Below are 25,083 nucleotides of genomic sequence, written 5' to 3' on the forward strand. Positions count from 1 at the left end.
GCAAAGCAGTTTAGTGTTAGGTGTGTTGTAGTTATTCAGTTTGGGAATCCCACGATCTCTACAACGCTAACGTTAGCTCAAGTTGACTCGAAGGTTTGATTTAACATCATACTATTGGCACTTCAGTGATGCTTACGGACCTTGGTGCTTCATACAAATAATGACGTTAAATCAAACCCTATCGTGTAATATTTGTATACATTTTAATTTGGTAGATAATATCAATTAGTGTCGTATAATATGTGTGTTGTAGTTGCAATGTGAGATATTGAAGAAAAACATGGAAATAAGACACATTGATCAGAATTTGAAACACTATTACATTAAATGAGTAAATATTTCTGTAGAAAGTCAAATGGTTGTTCTACTCAGTGAGAATGACAGGAGAGATGATCAGAGGGGCAGAGTTTTTACCACCATAGTTAGGACATGGACCAAAGTATGGGTAGAGTTTTTCTGTGAAGGTGCAGCCAGTAAAGGAGTAGATAAGAGCTGCAGCATCAACGTCATAAAAGGAGACCAGACCCTCCTCATAATCCACAAACACCCCCACCTTCTCAGGACGAGACTTCAGAGAGAGATCAACTAGAGTTTCAGCACAAGCTTCAAACTCATTTTCATTCATCAAACATATCGTCCAGTAACCATTGTGAGGATTCAGTGTGATCTCTCCCTTCCTACTGATCGACTCTCTGGCCACTCCAAAATCCCAGTCAGTCTTCCCTTTAACCTGAACCTCGTAGTAAAATCTTCCTGAAGAGAAACTCTGCTTTGCTAAGACATTAGCACAAGCATCAAATCGCTCTGGGTTATCTGGGAGATCATTCCCTACATCACCATATTTACCTACTTTTCCATCATCAGACAGGATGAGCCAGGGATTTGCTGTATCAGGATCAAGAGTCACATCCACTGCATACTGCTGGACCCTCTTCAGCTCAACATCCATCAGCTTCTTCATCTGTTTACTGAGCGTCTGGTCCAGCTGATTGACAGCTCTGACCACAGTCCCCTCATATGAAGGTGGACCGACCCTGACTTGTGTCCAGTCCTTAGTGGGTGGAGCAGCGTTCAGGGACGTGAAGCTCTGGAGGACGTGGAAGTGGTCTTCAGACTGTGAGAGCTGCTCCACCTCAGTGCTTCTCTTCTTCAGCTCAGAGATTTCCTGTTCCAGCTCCTTGATGAAGCCTTCAGCCTGTTTCTCCATCTTTCTCTGCTTCTCTTTGATTGTGTCGATGAGCTCGGCCTGGCTTCTCTCAACAGACTCCTTCAGAGCGGTGAAGACCTGAACACCATCTGCTATCTCTCTGTCTGCATCTTCCTCACTGAGCTCCACTGAGTGTTTGATCTCCTGAATCTTCAGTTGTCTCTTCTGGATCATCTGCTGAATTTTAGCCTCTGTCTTCCCCAGCTCGGCCTTCTTTTCTTCATATTCTTCTTTCAGAGGAACAACATCGTGTGGCTTATGGTCTAAAATGGTGCACAGCATACAGACGCACATCAGGTCGGTCTTACAGAACAGCTCCAGCAGTTTATCGTGCTTGCTACACATCCTGCCTTCCAGGTTCTCCACAGGGTCGATCAGCTGATGTCTTTTCAGGCCTGATCTTGTCAGATGAGGCTCCAGGTGAGTCTCACAGTAGGAGTCCAGACACACCAGGCAGGACTTCAGGGCCATCAGTTTGGTTCCAGTGCAGACGTCACAGGGAACTTCTCCTGGTTTGGACACTTGTTGCTCTGAGCTGCTGCTGCTGCTGCTGGCTTTCTGCTGAGCTGACTGTCTGAACTGAGCAGCCATCTCAGAGATGAAAGTATTGACACGCAGCTCAGGTCTGGTTCTGAAAACCTTATTACAGTTGGGACACTGACACTTGACATTAATATTATAGTGATCAGTGATGCAGGTTTTACAGAAGTTGTGTCCACATGGTATGGTGACTGGATCAGTGAACACATCCAGACAGATGGAGCACAGAAACTGATCTTCAGTCAGCAGACAGCTGGCAGCAGACATATCTAGACACTGAGGACAAAAAACAAAAAACAAAAAAACAAACTGTAATTACATATCTTTATTAAGTTTAATAAAATCAAACAAGAAATGCAAGCAGAAAAGCACAACAAATATTGTTGTCTTTTATAATTTGCAAATTTTTGATTCGATCAAAACTCTTGATATATTTTGTTGTCATGTCATGATGCAGTGATCCAGCTTCATTCAAGGAAGTTGAACATGTGATATTTTCAAATGTGCAATATGTAATGTAAAGTTATAGGCCAAAATGCATCTATCCTAATTATTGCGCCACCTGGTGGTCCACATGCCTTGCATGACGCATTTCCCAGCCACCCAGCCGTCGTGGGCTTGGACCCCTAATTAGTGGAATATAAAAGAATGAGAGATGAATTATGTTATATTATGAGTTTGCTACGAGCAAAGGAGAGCTCAGATGTGCAGTTCAGTGGTGGTCTTTCTGTGAAATCAGTAATCTCAGAAAATAAGTGCACAATGAGATGTTTATTACAAAACATTTACTTTGGCTGCCTGAAAAAATACAATTTCTTGAAAAGTTACTTGAAAAAGCATTTAATAATCTATAAATCTTATTATCAATAAATTAGCAAACATTGTCAGAAAAATCTCTCTTGTGTTCAGCACTTACCATGGGAAGTGAGGTTCCTCAAAACAAAATGTCCTCTGTTAAACTGCTGGCACAGGTTTTTCCAGGATAATTTCTTTAAAGCTTTTTTTTTCATCAGACACACTGACCCAACTGTAATTCTATATATTTTTTCATTATTTGTTTAAAAAAATTCAAACTGGAGTATTAGTGGATTCTGAGCTGGATCACTCTGCCTTCTTTTCTCTGTGTCGTAACATCATTTCTGAAGGCTGCCTCTGGAATCTGGTTTGAACTAAACCTTGACCAAATATTTAGTGAGTGCATTTTGTCTCTGTCATCTTTTGTCTTGATTAATGAAACCTGTAGGGAAATCTCTCTGACTGGTCTGCAGTGTAGAGGCTTAGCTAGTGTTGTTTCACAGATAACCTTTCATTGAGTTCAGCTGAAGACAGAATAGTATGTTAATGAGCACTCTTCCTGTCAATGCCACCGTTTGAGACTATTTCTAAAGATCAGACTGTTTGTTTTCAATGTGGTTTGACATCATTTCTGAAGGCTGCCTGCTGCTAGTCACTTCCTTAGCCATTAGCTTCTAGATAGTTATTCAAATAATAGTAAAAGATATACAGAGAGTTGAGGGTCAGAAACATTAAATGTGCAGAAGAAACAATAAAAAGCTAAACATTTGTCCTGAGAGGAACTTCCTGCTCTGATTTTGAGTATATTAAGACCTATCTTTTTGATGTTGCTTTTCTTTAAATAATCTATTTTATTAACTTTAATTTCTTATACTGCACTGTAACTTTTATTCTTATACTGCACTATCAATTTTATTCTTGTCTTTTAATGTTTTTAATTTGTTTATTATTGTTTTTTAATTGTTTTCTAACTGCTCTTTAATGTTTTATGTAAAGCACTTTGAATTGCCCTGTTGCTGAAATGTGCTATATAAATAAAGCTGCCTTGCCTTGCCTTGCCTATATACAGGAAACTGTATATACTCAAAAGTCCTGTAAATTAGCTTATGCTAATGTGACTCTATTCTGTCTAACCCTACCTAGCCAGGGTTCAGTCACTGTGGTTTGGTTTTTCCATTTTGCCTTTGTAGGGCAGGGTACTCACCAGTGTTTGCCAAAACTCCTGCTGTTATTGAGAAAACGCTGCTGGATTCAGTTGAATGTTTCTTTAGAGAGAAACAGAGACACTTAACTCGACTGCAGCTCAGCTGTGACTCAGATGAACTTTCACTTTCAATTCAGGAAATGTGATGTTGCAGTTCTCCTCTTTCAGTGATGCTCCACCTCTAAGTGGTCCATCGCCAAGAGGGAGAGGTGAGATGTAGAAGAGTAAAGCAAGGCAAGGCAAGGCAGCATCATTTGTAAAGCACATTTCAGCAACAGGACAATTCAAAGTGCTTTACATAAAGAGCAGTTGAAAACAATTACAAAATTAAAAACGAGAATAAAAGTTAAAGTGCAGTATAAGAAATGAACAATTATTATTATTATACAATTATTATAAAAAAGAAAGGTCTTCAGCCTTGATTTAAAAGAAGTGAGAGTTGCGGCGGACCTGCTGTTTTCTGGGAGTTTGTTCCAGATATGTGGAGCATAGAAACTGAACGCTGCTCCTCCATGTTTAGTTCTGACTCTGGGGACAGGAAGCAGACCTGTCCCCAGACCACCTTAGAGGTCTGGGTGGTTCATAGTGTAGCAGCAGATCAGAAATACATTTTGGCCCTAAACCGTTTATATATAAATGTATATATGGAGCGTCTTTTTTCTCTGATTTCAAAGCGGATTTATGGGCATTTATTTGTGTTGGACATCGGGGGATATAGGTATCCTTATAAAGAGTAAGTCACACTGGATCTAAAAATATGTGTGTTGTGTCTGTGTGTTCAGATTTCACTGTAGACTCCATGAAAAACATGTCTGATTTATTTTGGACTCAAACTGTGTCACGCTTGATTAGCAGGACATTAGTGAAATTACTTAGAACTTGGGGGCTTTTTGGAGCCCCCAGTGTCTCGTGAAAGTTGCCTGCTTTACCCAGTTGGGTTTCAAAGGTGACATATTGTCCTGACGGTGGCCCTACAGGAAAGCTCAAGCTTAACTGGCAGTAGTAACCTAGGCTAAACTCTGCTGATATGTTATTCAAATAAACTTGAGGAGGTTCTGTGTTTACCGTGTCAAATTGATGATATCTGAATCACATTTAAAGGTTTTGCTTTGAACATAAAACCTAATTAGAGGTAAACGAGAAAAGAGAGTTGCCTGGTTTTTAGGACAGTTGTCTGCTGTTTCTCCAATGAATACATAGCTGTTTGTTTTGAAAGTGACGGTAGTAAATCCATCGGCTGCCTCCGCTGTTCATGTGACCCTCACCGTGCAGGTCATAAAAGGTCCATAGAGAGTCGGTATCCACATCACTGCTTCATGGGAGTCTCAGTCTGTTATAGGACTGTCCTCGATTCAAGAAATTCTCATACGATTTTTCTACTAATGGATTAGTTGATTTAATTAGCACATACGTTTTTCACAAAGAATCATGCAAAAGCATCATTTTCAATCTTTACATTTTAGATGGTGTTTTGTATTTTGAAATAAAATAGTCAACATGATAAAATTATGAAAAAGTGACTAATCGACTAAAGAAACAACCGATTACTTGACTGATCGACTGGGAGGGGGCAGCCCTAGCCTGTTGAACCTTCTCAGAAAGACTAAATGAGCTGCTGCTGCTCCTGCTGTTGATGATGATGATGTTGTCATTAATCCCGCTCTGACCCCGCTGCCCTCCGTCTTTCTGAAGAACTGTTCACTCTGTCCTCCTTACTCTGAGGTCCTGGTATTTTCTGAGAGCGGGACGGTCCATGGCTCTATTGATGACAGTTCATCAGCATGCAGGGGGGGCCTCTGCCGTCGCCACAGCGACCAAATGCAGCTTCTGTCCCCTCTGATTCACCCAAACATTCATCCCTCCATCATCTAGCCTCACTGAGCACTGAGCTCAGTAAGGATTTGTATTATTTATATACATCTGGACTTAAGTTATTCATTCCATTAATTTAATACATGTTTTAGTTGATAAACAGACTTCTATCTTTTAGAATATTTTAGTTTTTTCAATTCTTCCGATGTATTGGTCTGTCGGTCCGGTCCAACACTTTGGCCCACATTAAAATAACTCAACAGCTATTGAATCAATTGATTTGACATTATGTACAGACATGTATGGCCCCAAGAGGATGAATCCAATTTTGGTAATCCCCTGACTTTTCATCCATCGTCATCATAAGGTTCACATCATAGACTGTATTTGAAGATGGACGACACGTCTCCACTCCCTCCCACTGTAGAAAAGTGAAGCCAAAATATCCCGGAAACGGGTGCTGCCGGGTGCTGTCTTGTAATTTTGGAGCCAGAGTCTGCGCAGTAGCAATTGGGGGGGCGGAGCCACTGTATTGCAGTCCCACCAATACCTCCGCCCAACCAATCACGAAAAAACAATCACAACTGTCAATCATGACGTTTTACCCCGTTTTTATAGCTTCAAATAAAAACCAAACTGATCAGAATAATAAACACTTGAACAAACATCAGCGTGATCAGAACTTCCTAAAATTACAGAAACCATCTTTTGAAAAAAAAAAAAAAAAAAGTTTGGGGGCAGGGGGGGTCAAGATGTTTTAGCTTCACTTATACAGTCAATGCCACATTTTTTAAAGCTATAGTGCGTAGTTTGTGTGCGTGATCGCACACAATAACGTGGGTGGCCTAAATCCTTCATGCATACCTTTAAAGTGCATTGAATACTAAGCTATTAAAATAATGACTGTTGGCATGATTTTATAAATCATGTTTTAATGTTAAACATGTGGCACAGTGAATCCTTAGGATGAACTGTATCTGTGGATGGCTACCTTACTTATAGGCCATTAATTTTTTTTAACTTTTCAAAAAATTTACAATAATTTGGTGGCCCCCCACAGTAACTCTGAGGAGCCCCTAACTTTTTCCAAAGTTTTCTTTTATGAGAAATATGGGTTTCTTACAACCAAATTGCCCTGAAATAATTTGGATGCATGCATGTACATTGTATGGAACCCATACAACGTTCTTTGCAGGTAAAATGAATGATTACTTCCAATGAATTTTGGGTGTTTTTTCAATTTAATAGCATTGGAAAAAAAAAAAAATGTTTGAATGGTTTTAAAACAATATCCTGACCGAACTTTGACATAAACCAGTCTGTGATTCACTCAACATCTTCTGATCTTAACTATTTGTCAAAATAATTAATAGTTTCTGCTTTTTTTCAAACTCAAAAATGAGGCATAAATTCATTTAATGGTTTATTGACCATGAATATTAAAAAAAGCATTGAAAAATGTGGAAAAAGGTTCATTTTCAATTTTGACCGGGAAGGACAACAAGTTCATGGTCCACGGGAAGACAACATAAGGGTTAAAGTGATGGTTCGGAGTAATTTACCCTAGGGTCCTTTGCACCATGAGCTCGAGCCAAACACCCCCCCAGAAGCTTTTTTCACCTGGGTCTAACATTGGGCGAGTTAGCGTAGAGTAGCGTTAGCCGCTGAATAGCTTAGCGCAGGGGCTAATGGACCCACGTTTGTATCTCTTAAATGACCCCACTAATAATGCCCGAAATGATACCAAAGGTCTACACTAGTACATATAGGTTATGCACTCATAAAACAATGGATTGGAAAGTTTGTAAGTACACCAGAAGTTTATGTAAATAACACTTGCCTGCTGGCTTCTGCTCTCTGCTGTTGTTGTTGCTGCTGTGAGACAAGTGCTTAGGGACGTCTACAAATTACTACACCGAAAAGAGATGCAACAAAAAAAATTTTTATTTAACTTATTTTTTAAAGTAAGTGCTGTAATATAACTAGCAGGAGACAAGTAATAATTGAGGTAAGTTTGGAGACATTATCTTATTTAATCATTAAATTAATAAATATTTTTGTTGTATCTCTTTTCGGTGTTGGAATTTGTAGACGGCCCTAAGAACTCGTCTAACTGCAGGTAGCAGCAGCAGCAGCAACAGAGAGCAGAAGAGAGCAGGCAAGTGTTCATAAACTTCTGGTGTACTTACAAACTTTCCAATCCGTCGTTTTATGAGTGCATAACCTATTTGTACTAGTGTAGAAGTTTGGTATCATTTCGGGCATTATTAGTGGAGTCATTTACGAGATACAAACGTGGGTCCATTAGCCCCTGCGCTAAGCTATTCAGCTGATAACGCTAACTCGTCCAATGTTAGACCCAGGTGAAAAAAGCTTCTGGGGGGGTGTTTGGCTCGAGGTCATGGTGCAAAGGACCCTAGTGTGAAATTACTCCGAACCATCACTTTAAGTGATCCAAGGTTTTCATCCAATTTTCCAAGGTGATCTTGGGGAGGTTGTAGATGTCCCTAAGGAGGTTTTGGCTGTTGTTGAGGAGTTTTAAGGAGTCTTGAAAAGATCGCAGGGGTCCTTAAAAAGGTTCAAGAGGTTCTTGAGGAGGTATTAGAGTTCATTGAAAAACAATGAAGCTGTTTTTGAAGAGGTCCTTGAGGATGTTCCAGGTGTCCTTGAAGAGGATGTAGAGGTAATTGAGGAGGTTTCAGAGGAGTTTATGTGTGCATTCAGTGTAATCTCCAAGGGGGTAAGCTTTGCTTCAAAACTCGAACCTCCTATGGGGCCATTTTGATGCTACAAAGGTATCACCTCCCGTTAGCATTCCACTGAATAGCATTCATTTTGACGTCACTTGACAGCGAATAACTTTACATCTGAAGTGTTTAAAGACTTTATTTGTCCATTGTTTATTTCTAAAGAAACACAACAATGTATAAAAGGCTCCATTACCTTGTACCTCACGTTATGGCTCCGTAGCAGACGCTTTTATAAAAATAGGCTAAAGATTGTGTCACACAGTAGAGGAATTACCGTATAGTATATACGTATACGTATAGCTCACAGGCAGTTTTGACTTACATTAGCTGTTTAGGTTTAATTACTAATGTTAACTAGCATGTTAGTTAGCAATAATTAGCCTGTGACTATGTTATCTCCTTACATATACCTACACTCTCCGTCTCTGTAAGATTGGGAATGATTGAGATTTCTCTTGGCACAGCTACCAGAAGACTTACAACTTTCAGACAGGTTGCTCACGTCACATTTACGTTGTCTCTGTCAGTTGGAGGCTGCGCAGTAAAGCAAGAGATCACCGGAAAAGTGCTTCTAATAGCCTTCACTGGTCTCCGTCCAGAGCAACGGGGTCTGTGTCTGTTTCTCTACTGTTGCTATGGCTACCTGCAGTTTAATCAAACCTGAGCACTGATGTTGAGAACAGTGAGTACATGCACACCAATAGTCCATTAATTCAGAATATGACACTATTCCAAGTTTGATACAGGTCATGTAAACAGCACATTCCGGTTGGATATTCAGAAAATATCCAACAATTTTTTCCGAATATAGCATTTTCCAATTGAGACGTGGGATATTCCGGTATTATTCAGGCTTTAGAAGCATTCTTTGGACATGTATACAGCGCATTTGGAATATGCATCTCAATCGGGGTTTTCACTGCAGTTTACGGCCTCTTGCCTGTTTACGGCTTCAGCATGGTTCACACGGCAGGATAAATAAGCCGATTTTCGCCCCGATTCACCCCTCCCGACAATCTTAAGGATTCTCCGATTATCGTAAAATAATCTGATCAGATATTCCTGCCGTGTATGGTGTGTTAAGACTGCTCTCGTCTGCTCGGAAGGACATCGGGAACGCTCCGATCTCAAATCGGGGATATCCAACATGTTGGATTTTTTGGGCCCGATTTCTCCTCGTGTGTGGTGTCCCCCTGGGGACAAACGAGCAGGCAGCCGGTGGACTGTGGCGTGTAGCCAATCAGAAAGCAAGGTGACGAGGCGGCGAGGAAAGCACCTGGGAATGCTTGGGAGTCAAATCGGTTTGTGTGTGATGTGTTGATTTTGCCGTGTGCTGCGCACCACACACTGTACGACCAAAACTGTTAGACCCATGATTCTTCATTGCCGTGTGTGGGGTCTCAGGATTTGGAAAATTGGCCGACAATTTTAAAATCGTCCCGTGTGAACCAGGCTTTATGGTCCGCTCTGTGCGTCTCTATGGTTGCTGTACACAAATCAACCAGCCAACGATTTGCAGGGCTGCAGACACGATAAGAAAGAGAAACCCAGCTACAGTATCTCACAAAAGTGAGTACACCCCCTCACATTTTTGTAAATATTTCATTAAATCTTTTCATGGGACAACAATGAAGAAAGGACACATTGCTACAATGTAAAGTAGTGAGTGTGCAGTTGGATAACAGTGTAAATGTGCTCTCCCCTCAACATAACTCAACACACAGCCATTAATGTCTAAATCCCTGGCGACAAAAGGGAGTACACCCCCAAGTGAAAATGTCCAAATTGGGCCCAATTAGCCATTTTCCCTCCTGTCGTTAGTGTTACAAGGTCTCAGGTGTGAATGGGGAGCAGGTGTGTTAAATTTGGTGTTTTTGCTCTCACACTCTCTCATACTGGTCACTGGAAGTTTAACATGGCGACACATGGCAAAGAACTCTCTGAGGATCTGAAAAAAAACAATTGTTACTCAACATAAAGATGGCCCAGGCTATAAGAAGATTGCCAACACCCTGAAACTGAGCTGCAGCACGGTGGCCAAGACCGTACGGTGGTTTAACAGGACAGGTTCCAGTCAGAACAGGCCTCGCCATGGTCGACCAGAGAAGGTGAGTGCGCGTGTTCAGCGTCATATCCAGAGGTCGTCTTTGGGAAATAGACATACGAGTGCTGCCAGCATTGCTGCCGAGGTTGTAGGGGTGGGGGGGTGGGGGTCAGCCTGTCAGTGCTCAGACCATACGCCGCACACCGCATCAAATTGGTCTACATGGCTGTCGTCCCAGAAGGAAGCCTCTTCTAAAGAAGATAAGATAAGATGAGATAGACTTTATTAATCCCACACTGGGGAAATTCCTGTGCTGCAGCAGCTCAAAAGATTTTTTTTTTTTTACACACATCAGAATAACATTGAGTAGACGTAGGAGAAAAATATACATAAAGTATAAGAAATAGAAGAAATATAATTAGTTATAATAATAATAGTAATAAAACAAACATTTACACAATCAACACCCTTATATAAACAGACAGTATATAAACACAGATATACATATGAATACTTGTCTTTGTATTCCTCACCCGGTTGCCGCCACACACCCTTGACACCATCTGAGCCAAATAAGTTGATCTTGGTCTCGGTCAGACCACAGGACATGGTTCCAGTAATCCATGTCCTTAGTCTGCGTGTCTTCAGCAAACTGTTGGCGGGCTTTCCTCGTGCATCATCCTTCATTCCAGCAGCAGTCAGATTCTTTAATGCAACATCATGATGTAGCACTGCTAGCTGTTTCTGCAATATGAGCCATCACTGGACAATATTCTGCACTATGCACCATTTATTTATTTATTTATTTATTTATTTATTTATTTATTTATCACTCTTTGTTACCTACAACTGTGTAATATGTCATTTCAGTTTGTCTCTCGCCTACAGTCAAGCGCGGTGGTGGGAGTGTCACGGTCTGGGGCTGCATGAGTGCTGCCGGCACAGGGGACTTTTTCAGAATAATGGCAAAAACCGGAATATTATGTTGCGTGTTTGAGGTGAACATACAGTAACGAATGACACCTGTCAGCCAATCGGAGAGCAACGTTCTGTTTCTATGGTTACTGTGCTATCATTTCTGTAAAGTGTTGGAGGTAAATAGATGGGGTCAGCTGACTGACAGGAAACATTTAGCCGCAAGTCAGTCCAGACGTTGAGCAGCCGTCAGTCACAACACTGATCTGTTATTTTAAAGTTGGTACAGCGTTGCAGAGTGAAGAGAAACCTGATCCTATGTGTTTAATCACAGGAGAGCTGTAGCCTTTAGGGGTCATGTTTCGGTGGAAGCTGAGATTAAAGACAGGAAAAAAAAAAAAAAAAACCTGTGTTTATTAATTTACCCAAACTCAGAATCGACCACTCTCATCAGTAACCATTGTGGAAACTGAATCTGATTCTGCCTTTTCAGAATAAATTGAACAAAATTTCTAATGAGAGAAATAACTAAATAAAAGACTTTGCCTCCGACATGAAAACAGTTTCTTTCACACACCCGTCACTGGGAAGATATGCCTTTTTTTATTTTGTAAATTCATTCATTGGTAGAAAATAAATCCAAGTGAGTGGAAACACTGGATTCAGCTGGTTTGAAAGTTGATACATCCCAGAGATCCTCATCTACAGCCTGTATTAATCACCACCTGTAACTATTTATCAAGTCTCAAGTGAGTCCAAATCAAAGTGAATTCAACAGAAAAATAAATAACAAGAGAAACTAGCAAATTCACAAAATGGTTTCTGTGAGAATAAAAAAAATTAAACTTTTTGTTGATTACATGATTTTCTTTCGTTGGTTCCTCAGGTCAGCTGGCGGCGGGGACCTGTGAAGTCGTCACTCTGGACCGGGACAGCAGCCAGCCGAGGAGGACCATCGCCCGACAGACGGCCCGCTGCGCCTGCAGGAAGGGACAGATCGCCGGGACGACCCGAGCCAGACCGGCCTGCGTCGACGGTAAGATGCTCGCCGTCCTCTGCCGGCAACAACAAGTCCTCTAAAATAACGACTCACACTGGGTTTAAAAGGCCCATAAAGATCCCGATTATTAGTAGGTAATGAAACATAAAGACAAGTTTTTAAGCAATATGCATTTACAGTGAAAATTGTAATCTTTAAGTCAAAATTAAGGTTTTGGAATGTTATAAACTCCAACACTAGGGGCCCTATCTTGCACCCAGCGCAGCGAGGGGCAAATCCCGACGCAAGTTTCTTTGCTAGTTTAAGACCGACGCCGTTGTTAGTTTCCCGTCCAGCACCCACGTCGTTTAAATGGCAAAGGCACCTGCGCCCATCTTTGCCCACATGGGGCGTGCTGGTCTTACAGGGAGGTGTTCAGGTGTGTTCAGGTGCATTCTGGGCGTATTGCTATCTTAAGGCAGCGAGAAGTGATTTTCACCATTGACCAACAAAAACCTGGTCTAAAGTCAATAGTGCAGCATTTCATTGTTATTTCGGCAAACCGCAACAGCAAAACAAGTAAAATGTGCCTAGGCTCGTGCACAGTGCGCGCACACTATGCTTGTTACACACACAAAATATTACGATGCAAATCCACCATCATATTAGCAATGCTCCAAGGTCCAAACGCGCCTGGCTTTTAAAGGGAATGGGAGATGATCTCTGATTGGTTTGTTGCATGTTACACCCAAAACACACCTCTGAATTAATGAAGACACTAAGTACAACCCTTTAGAACCATGCACCCGGCACACAGACCCCAAAAGTGGATTTGGACACGCCCTAAACGCACCTGCGCCAGTGATTTTCACCATTGACCAATTGACCTTCATGCTTTGCGCTTAGATTTTTACAATAGGGTCCTAAATGTTTTAAGCAATTATTTACAGTAATAATTTAGAAACTTTAAACATAATACCTAGTAAGAGATAGTCAGTGTTGTGGACGGGACATTAAGTCAGACTCAGTGGTGAGTGAAACCGAAGCAGGGACACACACAGAGCTGTAGCCGAGCCAAAGTAGAGCACTTTTTAATTAACTTCATCGGTTATCAGGCAAATAAAGATAATAAGACAATCTGCTAACTGCCCCAAAAACATCATGTTAATCGGCCAGGGGCGATAATCGGTCTATCCCTACTGTCCATGCCCTTAAGTATGGCGAAGTGTTTTATGATCTCACGACCCTATCAGCAGGAACTAGAGCTGCAAAGATTAATCTATTAGTTGTCAACTATTGAAATAATCACTATTTTGATAATAGATTAATCAGTTTGTCATTTTTTAAAGATTCTTTGATTCCAGCTTCTTGTGAATATGTTCTAGTTTGTGTCACATGATATTTTTTAAATAATACCCAATAACTATTACATGAACGAGTAATAAAGAAGTAAAATACCATTAGGAATAACAAAAGACTTAAAAACACAAAAGTGCAGAGACAAAGAAAGACAAAAGCCAGTTTAAACAGGGGAATTGGGGGAAAAAGGAATGAGTTAAGGGTATTTTAAGAGTTATTACTGTGTTAAGATGTCGCCAGCGTGCAGAATCTTCTGAGGATGAAGGTCAGTCCACGGTTTGAGGCTAAACGTTCTGTTTATGAAGGATACAAACTCACAGATATCTGCAGCTTTCCCTCTCAGTGCTCCACATCTCCTCATCTGGAGCGCGAGGTTCAGAAAGTCAAAGCCCACATGGGAACGTAGCCCAGAGTTGCATGGCATTTCATCACCGGGTGTCTCCTCCTTTTCTCTTTCTCTTTCTGCCATCTGGTGAGGGTGACAACAGCTGGAGGGACTGGTTCTGCTCTGCAGGGAGTTTACAGGCTCTCCTGGTGATTTTTAGAGGACAGTTGTTTAGCTGAGTTAAAGAACCGCTGCAGTCTCTCCTGCTGCCTTCTCCCTTTTCAAACCTTCAGTTGAATAGAACTTCAGAGAATTCCTCCTCCATATGTCTTCAGAATATTGTTTTGCCTCACATCAGCATTTCCTTCAGGACTATTACAATTAGGACAAAACGATTCTACAAAGGTTCTTTTCACCTGATCAGCGGAAAAACTAAATGCACCCTCGAGGACTGTTTGCTACCTCCAGCGGTGCATAAGAATGCAAGTTAAGTACATTCAGTCATTGGCGTTTGCATACTCTTGTGGGGACCATGTTTCTGGCCTTAGTTACAGCGAATCCACTCTTCGACTGCGGCTCATTCCTCAGCTAATGCACGCCACGCACAGTCCAGACATTTTCAACCTGTCTTGTTCTCAACTGACTCAAAGAAGATGATTTCCTAAAACGTCCTAACAGTTTGAAGAGAAACACTTTGATTTTCATATAATTTAGTGATGGATCTGCTGGAGACTGTCCTCCCTCAGAATTTGTTCGAGCAGCCCTTACGACCTATATTTATTGTGTGTATATATATCAAGTCAAATGTACAGCGTCACAAGTCTGATTTTCTAAACTTGTTTTTCTGTGCCTAAACATAACCAAACCGCCGCCAAACTTGCCACCGTGGCGAGTTTTTTTTAATTTTCATGAACGTCACTTTTAGCGTCACACGCGTTTCCGGAAGGGAATAAAGTCTGATTTTAACCCTTACCATTTAACTTCTTCTAAACTTAACCAAGTCATTTTTGTGCCTAAACAAACTGCAACCAGTCCACAACGTCAAAGACATGTTTAAAATCGCAACCTTTACGTTCAAAACTGCAACCAACGTTCTCTGGTTTAGATATGAGGTCATAATTCCCGCCACCACTTGGGGTGTTACTTTATGAAACGCTCCTGTGGGTCGTATTAGAGAGTAGGTTGTATTGCCAGACCTTCCTCCACAGCACTGCGGAGGAGGGTCTGGCTAGTCCACAGAGCATTCCGGGATGGAAGAAAAACATGCTTTGGTTTATTGCCATTTCTTTAAACCAATCACAATTGTCATGAATGGTGCTAAAGGCCCTGACACACCGAGCCGACGCCGTCTGTGCCTTGTGTCCCGCACCTTCGGCCTTCGTCGGCCTGTTTTGGGGGCATGTTGGCCGACATGTTGAATCGGCGTCGGCTGAACAGCCAATTTATCGGATTAGCTGTTTAGCTTGGAAACAAGAGTGAGGAAAACAAACAAACGACAGGCACACACAAAGCCCCTTTCATTTTTCATCTCATCTGATCATCCAATACACAGAAGAGCTGTCAAAATATGGAGTTATATTACTGCCATTAGTCAAGAGCGCATTATTTCAATTTGAGAGCATTTCTCACAGATATTACGTTCAGATTTCTTGCTCTCACACTCAAATATTCACTGCTCGTGCTTAGATTTGCTCTGCTTGTGCTCAAACGTTCTGCTTGGACTCAGATATGTTGTTGTTTGGACAGATTTCCTGCTCTCAGCTTTGAACCTTCTCCTCGCACTCAGGCTGATTCTGCTCGCTTGCAAATTTTCTGCTCTCGGATCTCTCCTGTGCGCTTGGATTTTTTTGTGTTATAACAATGCCAAAAGTCAACAACCAATAGAATGCCAGCTGTAGTGTTGACCAATGAAATGATCCCTGCCCCGTTGAGGGTGCGTTCACTTTACGTTAGAACGTCTGTTGAGGGTGGCTGCACTGTAACCGATAACTGTAACCAAGTTTATATATCCCCGCGCCGTTCATTGCTTTATTTAAAGTATATGTCAACAATGTGCACAGAATGGTCGACGCACTTTCATCTGCACCCATCAGAAAACGGGAGAAAGCTTTGAAGTGGGACATATGGGGTGAGTAACATAACTTAAGCACCTAGCTAGCTAGCTAACATATGGCGCTAGCATATAGCCTAGCTTGATGTCCATAAACAAATAGATTTTCTTTATTGTATAGCTAGATTGAACGACATATGACGGACTGTATGTGTATATGTGATGACCTCACTTTGTATTTTTTCCTCGTTTGGTTAACCATGTTCCTGGGATTTGGCTGATTTCATGTTAGAGCCAGTAGTAAAACCTAAACTGTAATATTACTGAAAGAACACCAGAAACTGGATTGTTTGTCAGTTTTTGCATCACGGTTGTGGTGTTCATCAGAATTTAGTCTTCATTCCTTCATATAGCATTAGTCTGTTTAAAAAGTTGTAACATTAAGTACAATTTCACCACTATAATAAAAACAAATCTAGAAATGATATGCTTTCTTATTTGCTCCTTAAATAGCAGTTATTTGTTTAATTAATACAAAGCAAACTGAACTGAAAAAAACAAGTATTTTGTTTCACGTTCTTTTCATCCAGGTGGGGCTGAGGGGCTCGACCCCTGTTGATCTGTGTGTGTCATATCACCAACCCATGATAGCTAGAATTCACCCTGCTGCTCCAGATCTACCTACTGTATGGCTGACTACAGACTACAACCATCTGGTCCAGATCTACCTACTGTATGACTGACTACAGACTACAACCATCTGGTCCAGATCTACCTACTGTATGGCTGACTACAGACTACAACCATCTGCTCCAGATCTACCTACTGTATGGCTGACTACAGACTACAACCATCTGCTCCAGATCTACCTACTGTATGGCTGACTACAGACTACAACCATCTGCTCCAGATCTACCTACTGTATGGCTAACTACAGACTACAATCATCTGCAAGTTTTGTTTGTAGTGAACATCAACAGCTGCACTAAAAGTCTCTTGGGTTCATATGGGACTTGGTTGTTCTCCATACTGCATCACACACTATATTATATTAGTATATTTTTGATTTTGTTATATTAGTATAAACAACACTAAGTATCATTACTTAACCACAGTATATATTATTCTGGTGTACATTGTTGACTTGACTCCATGCTATTGATTATACATCACTTTAGCTTACCACTACCTCATAACTTAACCTTAATTGCTCTTGTATAGTTCATTTATCTTCTACTAGTTGTATATACCTCCTATTTAATTGAATTATTCTTAATTTGTGTTGCAATACCTGAATCATCCCTCTTATGAACACTAGGCTTATCTTTATTCATAACCCTGCTCACAAACTCACCTTAACCTGGGTCATCTGTTTGCCAATATCAATGTTCCTGCTACAGTAAATCCTATAGGCAAATTGTTCTGCTTTTACCGTAGTATGAACAATACACTTTTAAGGTTTTGTGTCAAATATTGTGCAATTTGTTATGAATTACTCATTGTTTTGACAAGGTAAATTAAAGCTATTTACCAAGTATCAGCTCTGGTCAATTTAATTGTACTGTTTTTATAAATGTTATGGAAAATGAAAAAAAACAATTTGCCTTGATCAGGGTTTTAATTTGTTGCAAATATGAACATGGTTTTAATAATCTGTATCTTATTGCTCTGAAAAACTACAATGATTTAAGAAATATCAGTGATACTATCAACATTTATTGAATTGATTGAATATATTGGCAGACATTACAGGCACCTATTCATGTCAACAGAGAAAACAATAGTTTGTTCTCTCTTTTATCACTTTGATTATGCAGGTGATGGTGCAGAAAGAGGCGTGAAGTCCTTGTAGATCTCTGGCACTTTGAGGACAGAAAGATCCAGCAACTCTCCACTGTTGTCTTTGTATAGTATGCTCCTATTAAAGACATCAACACATAAGATATTAGGTGTACATAGCTTTCTTTAACATATATATATATATATATATATATATATATATATATATATATATATATATATATATATATATATATATATATATATATACACACACACCTTATCTGATTTGGTTTTGTGGATATCAGTAATTTTCTCTCCCAGGCCTGGTTGTGCACCCTGTGAATTTAAGCAAGAAACATAAATGATAAGTGTATGTAACATGATTTTACTATTATATTACAACAGGGGTACTTCAGTCACACCTAGAAGAAGAGAAACAAACAAAACACTTGTTCTTTTCTGCTCAGTTTGCTTTGTATTAATTAAAAAAAATAACATTTAAGTTGCAAATAAAGCATATCATTTCTCAATCTGTTTTATTATAATGGTGAAATTGTACTTAACAGACTAGGTTCTTGTACTTTTTCGTTCATTCGATTTTCATTTCATAAACGGGTATTATAAAACAAAAAACAAATGGTTATTTGATTTTCGTTTTAAAATACGAAATTTGAAATTGAAATACAAGGCGTTTTTTTCCTTTTCATGGTCAAAAGGGGATGGGAGAAATTTAAAATATACTGTGATTTTCATTTTCTATTTCATATAAAAAAAATAAAAAAAACACTCAAATAGAAATGAAAAAAGGCCTGTTTTTTCATATTCAGAGACCGGATGTTGTCATTTCCAAGGCAACAGCGCCAGCCTAGCCTACCAGTGTTGCTTTCAGCCCAGGCTAAAATTACTTTGGAAACCTATACTCTTGATAATGCTTGGGGGGAATTTTATTTCATAATGTCACATGTATTTATTACCCTCTCTCCCTGCCTCCCTCTGACTCTCTGTCTCTACTTGCCGCAGACAACTTCGCCCAAAGAGAGTCGAACCAGCTGACTGAGGAAACGGTACCGTTACGCCACCGTTAACAATCCCAGCAAACTTTCTGTTGCTGCCGTTAAACTTGCTGATCTGGCAGAGAGTCACCGGGGGTTCGGGATCAGATCATGGGGATCAGACCTCCGGTGCTGGGTCTAATATCCTAATATTAGCTGCTGCTGCAGCTAGCTAGCAGCTAGCCACCAGCCCTGTGACCTCGGTCCCTGCGGTTCGCTGGCGTTACCCGCTCTAGCTGAGCTGGGAATCTGCCGCGCTTGTGATTTATTCATATTTTCTTTTCTTTGCAGTGATATGCTATGATGCACTGATGCCAGGCAGGCTTGCTGCTGCTTTTAGTCAGTGATAAAAATCAGTTAATTATTTAAATAAACTAATAACTGATAAACATGAACCCTCTGATGATGAAAGACACAACGGCACGTTCAAACGATGTTTGACAAAACTCTCAAGAAGCGATGTTAAAAAATTTAATTTCAGATATTTATCTACTATTTTTTTTTATAATTTATTACACTACTTTGTGAATCTAAATACTTTGGTAAACTCATTTCAAGCACCAAAACAATTCGTATTCAGCTTTAGCTCCAAATTATCTCTTTACACATTGCTCTTTTTATGCTCCACATATCTGGAACAAACTCCCAGAAAACTGCAGGTCCGCCACAGCTCTCAGTTCTTTTAAATCAAGGCTGAAGACCTTTCTTTTTCACGTTGCCTTTCTTTAAATAATTGTTCATATCTTATACTGAAGTTGCATTGCTGAAACTGTATGACAATCTATTCAAGCATATAAAGATAATTCAAAAGTAAGACCGGTGGGACCGGCCCGTTCTGGGAACGGCAAGGATTGGATTGGTGGATTAGGTGTATAGAGCACTGGCTTATACATTGCCCCATTCTGGCAGCCTACATTCTCGTATTTTATCTGCTTTTATATTAATTTAACTGCTCTTTAATGTTTAATTTCTTATACTGCACCGTAATATTTATTCTTGTATTTATCTGTTTTTAATTTTTGTAATCATTTTTATGTAAAGCACTTTGAATTTCCCTGTTGCTGAAATGTGCTATACAAATAAAGCTGCCTTGCCTTGGACAGATTTGGGGCTCACTATACAGAAAGCTGAGTTTGTTCAGAATATTTTGATATGAAACGCATGGGGATCATTTTTAATGCAAATACCCTAAAAAGGGGAATTTAAGAAGATACTGTATGTGAAAATGCCCTTAGACCTCAGAGGGTTAAAGTACTGAACGGACTGCAAGTGTTTGTGCAAAAGGCAGATTGGTTTCATGGTTTGGTCCCTCTGCTCTTCACCAAATGCAACTATCCAGCAGAAAGAGTTTTATTTCAGCGCAAACTTCAGCCTTCACCCGAGTCTCTGTGACCTTTTACTGGGTGTGCGTGTTGGTATTTGTCAGTTTGTGTTTTTCTGTTGTAATCTCAGGTAACATTAACTCTAAAGTCTCTTCAGTGTTTGCACGAGAAAACTGGTGTAGTTCAGATTAGGAATCGACCGATACTGGTTTTTCAAGGCCAATACCAATAACGATTATTATTACTTAATCTGCATATTACAGTGAAAATGAAAATCTTCAGTCAAAATTATGAGTTTTGAATGCTACAAACTCCAACACAAAACGTTAAAATGCTTTGAACAATTATTTAATAAATCAGAAATGTTCAACATAATACCCAGTAACAGAGAGTCAGACAGTGTTGTGGGCGGGACATTAACTCAGACTCAGTGGTGAGAGAAACCAAAGCAGAGGGACACACACAGAGCTGTACGCGCACTTTTTAATTAACTTCATCGGTTACCAGGCAAATAAAACGCCAATACAGATAATCTGCAAAAAAACAGCCCTGTAATAAGCCAGGGCCGATGATCGGTCTGTCCCTAGTTTAGATAAAACAAAAACCGTATTCAACCCAATGGATGTAAAAAAAACAAGTGTCTGTGAAAGTAGATTAAACATTTCTGACTAGAAGGGCACTCATAGACCGCAGACCTCAAGGCATGCCCTATCTCGCAATTTTAACGTTCACGTGAAACTTTCCAGACGAGAACTTATTTTTCAGATTCTGACACCAGATGATTGCAGAACATCTATCTCGAAATGTTACACAAATTATTTTCAATTTTAATATCTGCCCCGCGAGTCCGATCCGCGCGAAAAATTGAGTAGGTTTCCATCGCGTTTCATGAAAATCGGGCCAGTAGTTTTTCCGTAATTCAGACAAACGGACAAACCGAGCTGAAAACATGACCTTCTTGGCGGAAGGAAAAAACAGCTCTTGAGATATTCTTGAAGTGTGCGAGTTCAGAAAGTCAGACCCGAGCAGCAGCTCTGTTTGGATCTCAGTGACCTTTCAGCGTCGTGTTGGTATTTATGTCAGATTGTATCTGAGACGGCCGCTCTGCTTTTTGTTGTTGTTCTGCTGCTGAAATCCAGCAGGACGAGACTGCAGTCAGCTCTCATCCGTCCTCTCACATCTCAAATCCCCGGCTCGAATACCTCGGCTGACTTAAACCTGCTAGTCTGAGCCCTGGTTCTTTGTGTAAAGGGATAATCCCAGCATGCATCACCGGAGGTCACACCGAGAGGAATCCAACATGTTAACATATCCAGGAACTTCACCAGGATGGCAAACGTCCTGTTGACTCTGATATAGAAAAATGGCAACGTTTGATTAATAAAGACTCTGAAGCTGCTGATGTTCATATATCAGTGTTTCTCAAACTTTTTTTAATATTTTACCCCCTTTGATTTGCTTTTTTAAGCCAGCGCAAAACATTTTTGATAGAAAAAAAAAAGCAATACAGTACAGCGCCGGTAACAACAACAACCTTTTTTTAAACAAAAACATTTAAATGCTACATTTCAAATGTTTAGAATCCATAATAACTTAATTAATTCATTATTATAGCATAATTACTTTAGGAATTATGCATTACATATTTCTGAATTAGCATTTTTGCTACACATACCCCTATTTGAGAAACATTGGTCTACAGTACAGGCCAAAAGTTTGGACACACCTTCTCATTCAGTGTGTTTCTTTATTTTCATGACTATTTACATTGTAGATTCTCACTGAAGGCATCAAAACTATGAATGAACACATATGGAATTATGTACTTAACATAAAAGTGTTCCACCAAAACATGTTCCACCAAAACAAGTTCCTTCCCCGAGGCTATTTTGCAGCTGCTCTGTTGCTCCGTGCAGCGCTTAGCACCGCCCAATGGCGATTGTGATTGGTTTAAAGAAATGTCAATACACCAGAGCACGTTTTTGTCCCATCTGCTGGACTAGCCAGACCCTCCTTCGCCGCGCTGTGGAGGAAGGCCTGGCAAAGTGAGACTACCCACATGACTCATTCAGAATAATTGAAATCCTGCCAAAATGACCGCAGATGTTTTTTTTTGTTTTTTTTTAACCCATTCCTTGAGCAGTAAAATGAAAAGAAGTCAGAATATGACCTGCTGCTGTTAAGTTTTAGATAATATTGCAGATAGACGGCGATAAATGAACAAGGCCGCATGGCTCTGAGTCTGTCTGCAACAAACAGACAAACTAACGAGAGATGAGACCTTTACGTTTCTCATCAGGTGGAGACAGACTGAAAAGGGTAGAGAGGCGGTGGTGTGTTCAGGGACTCTGAGGCATTAAAGGGGGATGCCTGGTCTGACCTCAGACAGAAGAGAGGAAAAGAAAATAAGGTGAAAAGGAAATAAAATAATGTGAAGAAGGAAATGAATGTTACAGAAGCAGAAAACAAAAAACATTTATTTTGTATTTTTGACTTCATAATTATGATATTATAATTAAAAGACAAATGGTATCTGTATGAAAACTATTTCATTGTCATGGCATCTGTGTCACATAATTAGGCCTACATGAGCTTTTATTTTGTAATAGTAAAATCTGTGTCTTGTAATTACTAAATTACTATTTAGGAATTATGAGAACATGATCCCATAAATTCAATTACATTTTATTTATAGTATCAAATCACTACAGGAGTTATCTTAAGACACTTTACAGATAGAGGAGGTCTAGACCACACTCTATAATTTACAAAGACCCAACAATACTAGTAATTCCCCCAAGAGCAAGCATTTAGTGTGACAGTGGCGAGGAAAAACTCCTTTTAGGGAGAAACCTGGGACAGACCCAGGCTCTTTCTATAGAGTTCATATTTCTGAGATCTTTATCGCGTTGATTATAAAGTCTGTATTTTATAATCAAGAGAAAACATTTCTTTTCTTTTCCTCTGTTGAATGAAGTGCACTTCTGCAGAAACCAAAGCAGGTAAAACAGTCCCATAAGGAAAGGAAATGTAAAGATGGAGAAAAATAGGACAAGTAAAAGACGAAAACATCAAAGTAAAAGTGAAAAAAAAATGGATTAAAAGGAGGGAAGGAAAAAAAAAAGGGGAGTGAGCAAGAAAACAAAAGTAGAGATAAGAAAAGAACAAAATTAGTTTGTTTTTTCTCATCTGTCTGTTTTTTTAAAAGAGGATGAATGGTTTCTGTACCCACTTCCTGTTCAGACTGTAGCGCCGTTCTTTATTGTCTCCCATCTGTTTGTCCTTCGCCTCGTTTCCTTTTCGCTCGTTCCTCTCGTCCTCGGGGGGACAAGGCAGCGCCCCTCCTTCTGGACGACGTCTTTGATGAATGAAGCGATTACAAAATGGCCGCCTCTCTCTTTTCGGATAAATGAACAGCGCTGAGTGGGCAACGGCGGCCGACGGATCTGCGCCCGCGGGCGTTCATTCATCAACGCTGTGATGCGGCGCGCGCAGGTGTTCAGGTGTTCACTGATACCGGAGATTAATCCACTGCGTCTCTATTACACACCGTTAATGTGAACGTTTCTGACTGGTTTCTATATTTAACACCTTGTTGTTTAGATTTTTCATGGATCTTACAAACAGAAAAAACTGTTTTTCTTCTTACCCTCAATATTAACTACTTCAACAGAGATAAAAAAAAAAAATATATATATATAATTTAGACACCAAATGTTTTATTTACATCTGAAATTGTTTTTGAGAAATTAAATGATTCAAGCTTCCATATAGTCGGTGTCCCCACAGTGTTGCATGATGGGAGAATCCTGTTGAAACTTGGATGTTGAATTAGTTTTCCAGTCCAGAAAAGCATCAGTGACCCTCGATCATAACTGAAGCCCATCAGTTCGATGTGTAAATATTGATTGTTTCTTTGGGCCCTCTGCACTCTACTTAGTCTATATCCACGACGTTCCCCTTCTGGGATTGCTCCGGTTCCGCCAGAACATTTTCGTCCGGATGTCCGTCACCTTCCTCTTTCTTTGTGTTGTCGTTCCAGATGCCGGTTTATGAGGACTGTGGTTAACTGCTTCTCAGATCTCTGCAGGGTGAATCCAGACAGCTAGCTAGACTATCTGTCCTATCTGAGTTTTCTCTCACACGACTTAAACAACTTTTGATAGGTACACATGTTCCACCAAAACAAGTTCTTTCCCGAGACTATTTTGCAGAGGCACTGTTGCTCCATCCGGCACTCCATCCTTGACGATTGTGATTGGTTTAAAGAAATGACAATAAACCAGAGCATGTTTTTATCCCATCCCAGAATGCTGTGTGGACTCATCAGATAATAATAATAATAATAATAATAATTAATAATTAATATTCATACATTGTATATAGCACTTTACATGGTACTCAAAGACACTTTACAATTAAACCAGCACATTAAGCACATGAGCATAAGGCATGGGCCAGTATAACATTCTGATGGTGTGATAACCTTCAGCAAAAATATAATTTTTTCATATAAATCTGCAATATCTATCTATCTATCTATCTATCTATCTATCTATCTATCTATCTATCTATCTATCTATCTATCTATCTATATATTTGAACACCCTACTATTTTGCAAGTTCTCCCACTTGGAAATCATGGAGGGGTCTGAAATTGTCATCGTAGGTGCATGTCCACTACGACATAGTGGACATGCACTATGTGAGCAGTGGACATGCACTTTGTGAGCAGATAGATTATTGTATTGGTAGTCCCGAACTGCATACTACAAAAATCTAACCGCGGTCTAAGCTACCACGAGCTAATTTTAGCTAACGTTAGTTAGCATGTCAAACGGAGCTATAGTCTTTAAACGGCTCTGGAGCTAGTAAATCAGCACCTAGGAGAATGTAAAGTCCCACGTCAATGTTAAAATAGCAAGGTGACCAGTAAAACTACAGCAG

At 40.0% G+C, this 25,083-nt stretch overlaps 2 protein-coding genes across 2 annotated transcripts in view; one reads left to right on the plus strand and one right to left on the minus strand.

Annotated features, from left to right (window-relative positions):
- Positions 1-25,083, plus strand: part of LOC114560869 (protein FAM19A5) — a 59,052-nt gene that overhangs the window by 14,424 nt on the left and 19,545 nt on the right. Inside the window, exon 2 of the mRNA XM_028586526.1 lies at positions 12,154-12,303. Within this exon, the coding sequence (XP_028442327.1) occupies positions 12,154-12,303 (150 nt within the window). The remainder of the gene's footprint in view (positions 1-12,153; positions 12,304-25,083) is intronic.
- Positions 249-3,843, minus strand: LOC114560867 (E3 ubiquitin-protein ligase TRIM21). Its single transcript, XM_028586525.1, has 2 exons — positions 3,747-3,843; positions 249-2,023 (listed from the first exon to the last, which is right to left on the minus strand). The coding sequence occupies exon 2, from the start codon at positions 2,012-2,014 to the stop codon at positions 365-367; it is 1,650 nt and encodes a 549-aa protein (XP_028442326.1). The 5' UTR covers positions 2,015-2,023; positions 3,747-3,843; the 3' UTR covers positions 249-364.

This window comes from Perca flavescens, chromosome 8 (genome assembly GCF_004354835.1).
Source record: "Perca flavescens isolate YP-PL-M2 chromosome 8, PFLA_1.0, whole genome shotgun sequence".
Lineage (NCBI taxonomy): Eukaryota > Metazoa > Chordata > Actinopteri > Perciformes > Percidae > Perca > Perca flavescens.

Bases quoted from the DNA above. Each gene is read 5' to 3' on its own strand.
- LOC114560867 (XM_028586525.1), bottom strand. From the start codon at position 2,014: ATGTCTGCTGCCAGCTGTCTGCTGACTGAAGATCAGTTTCTGTGCTCC.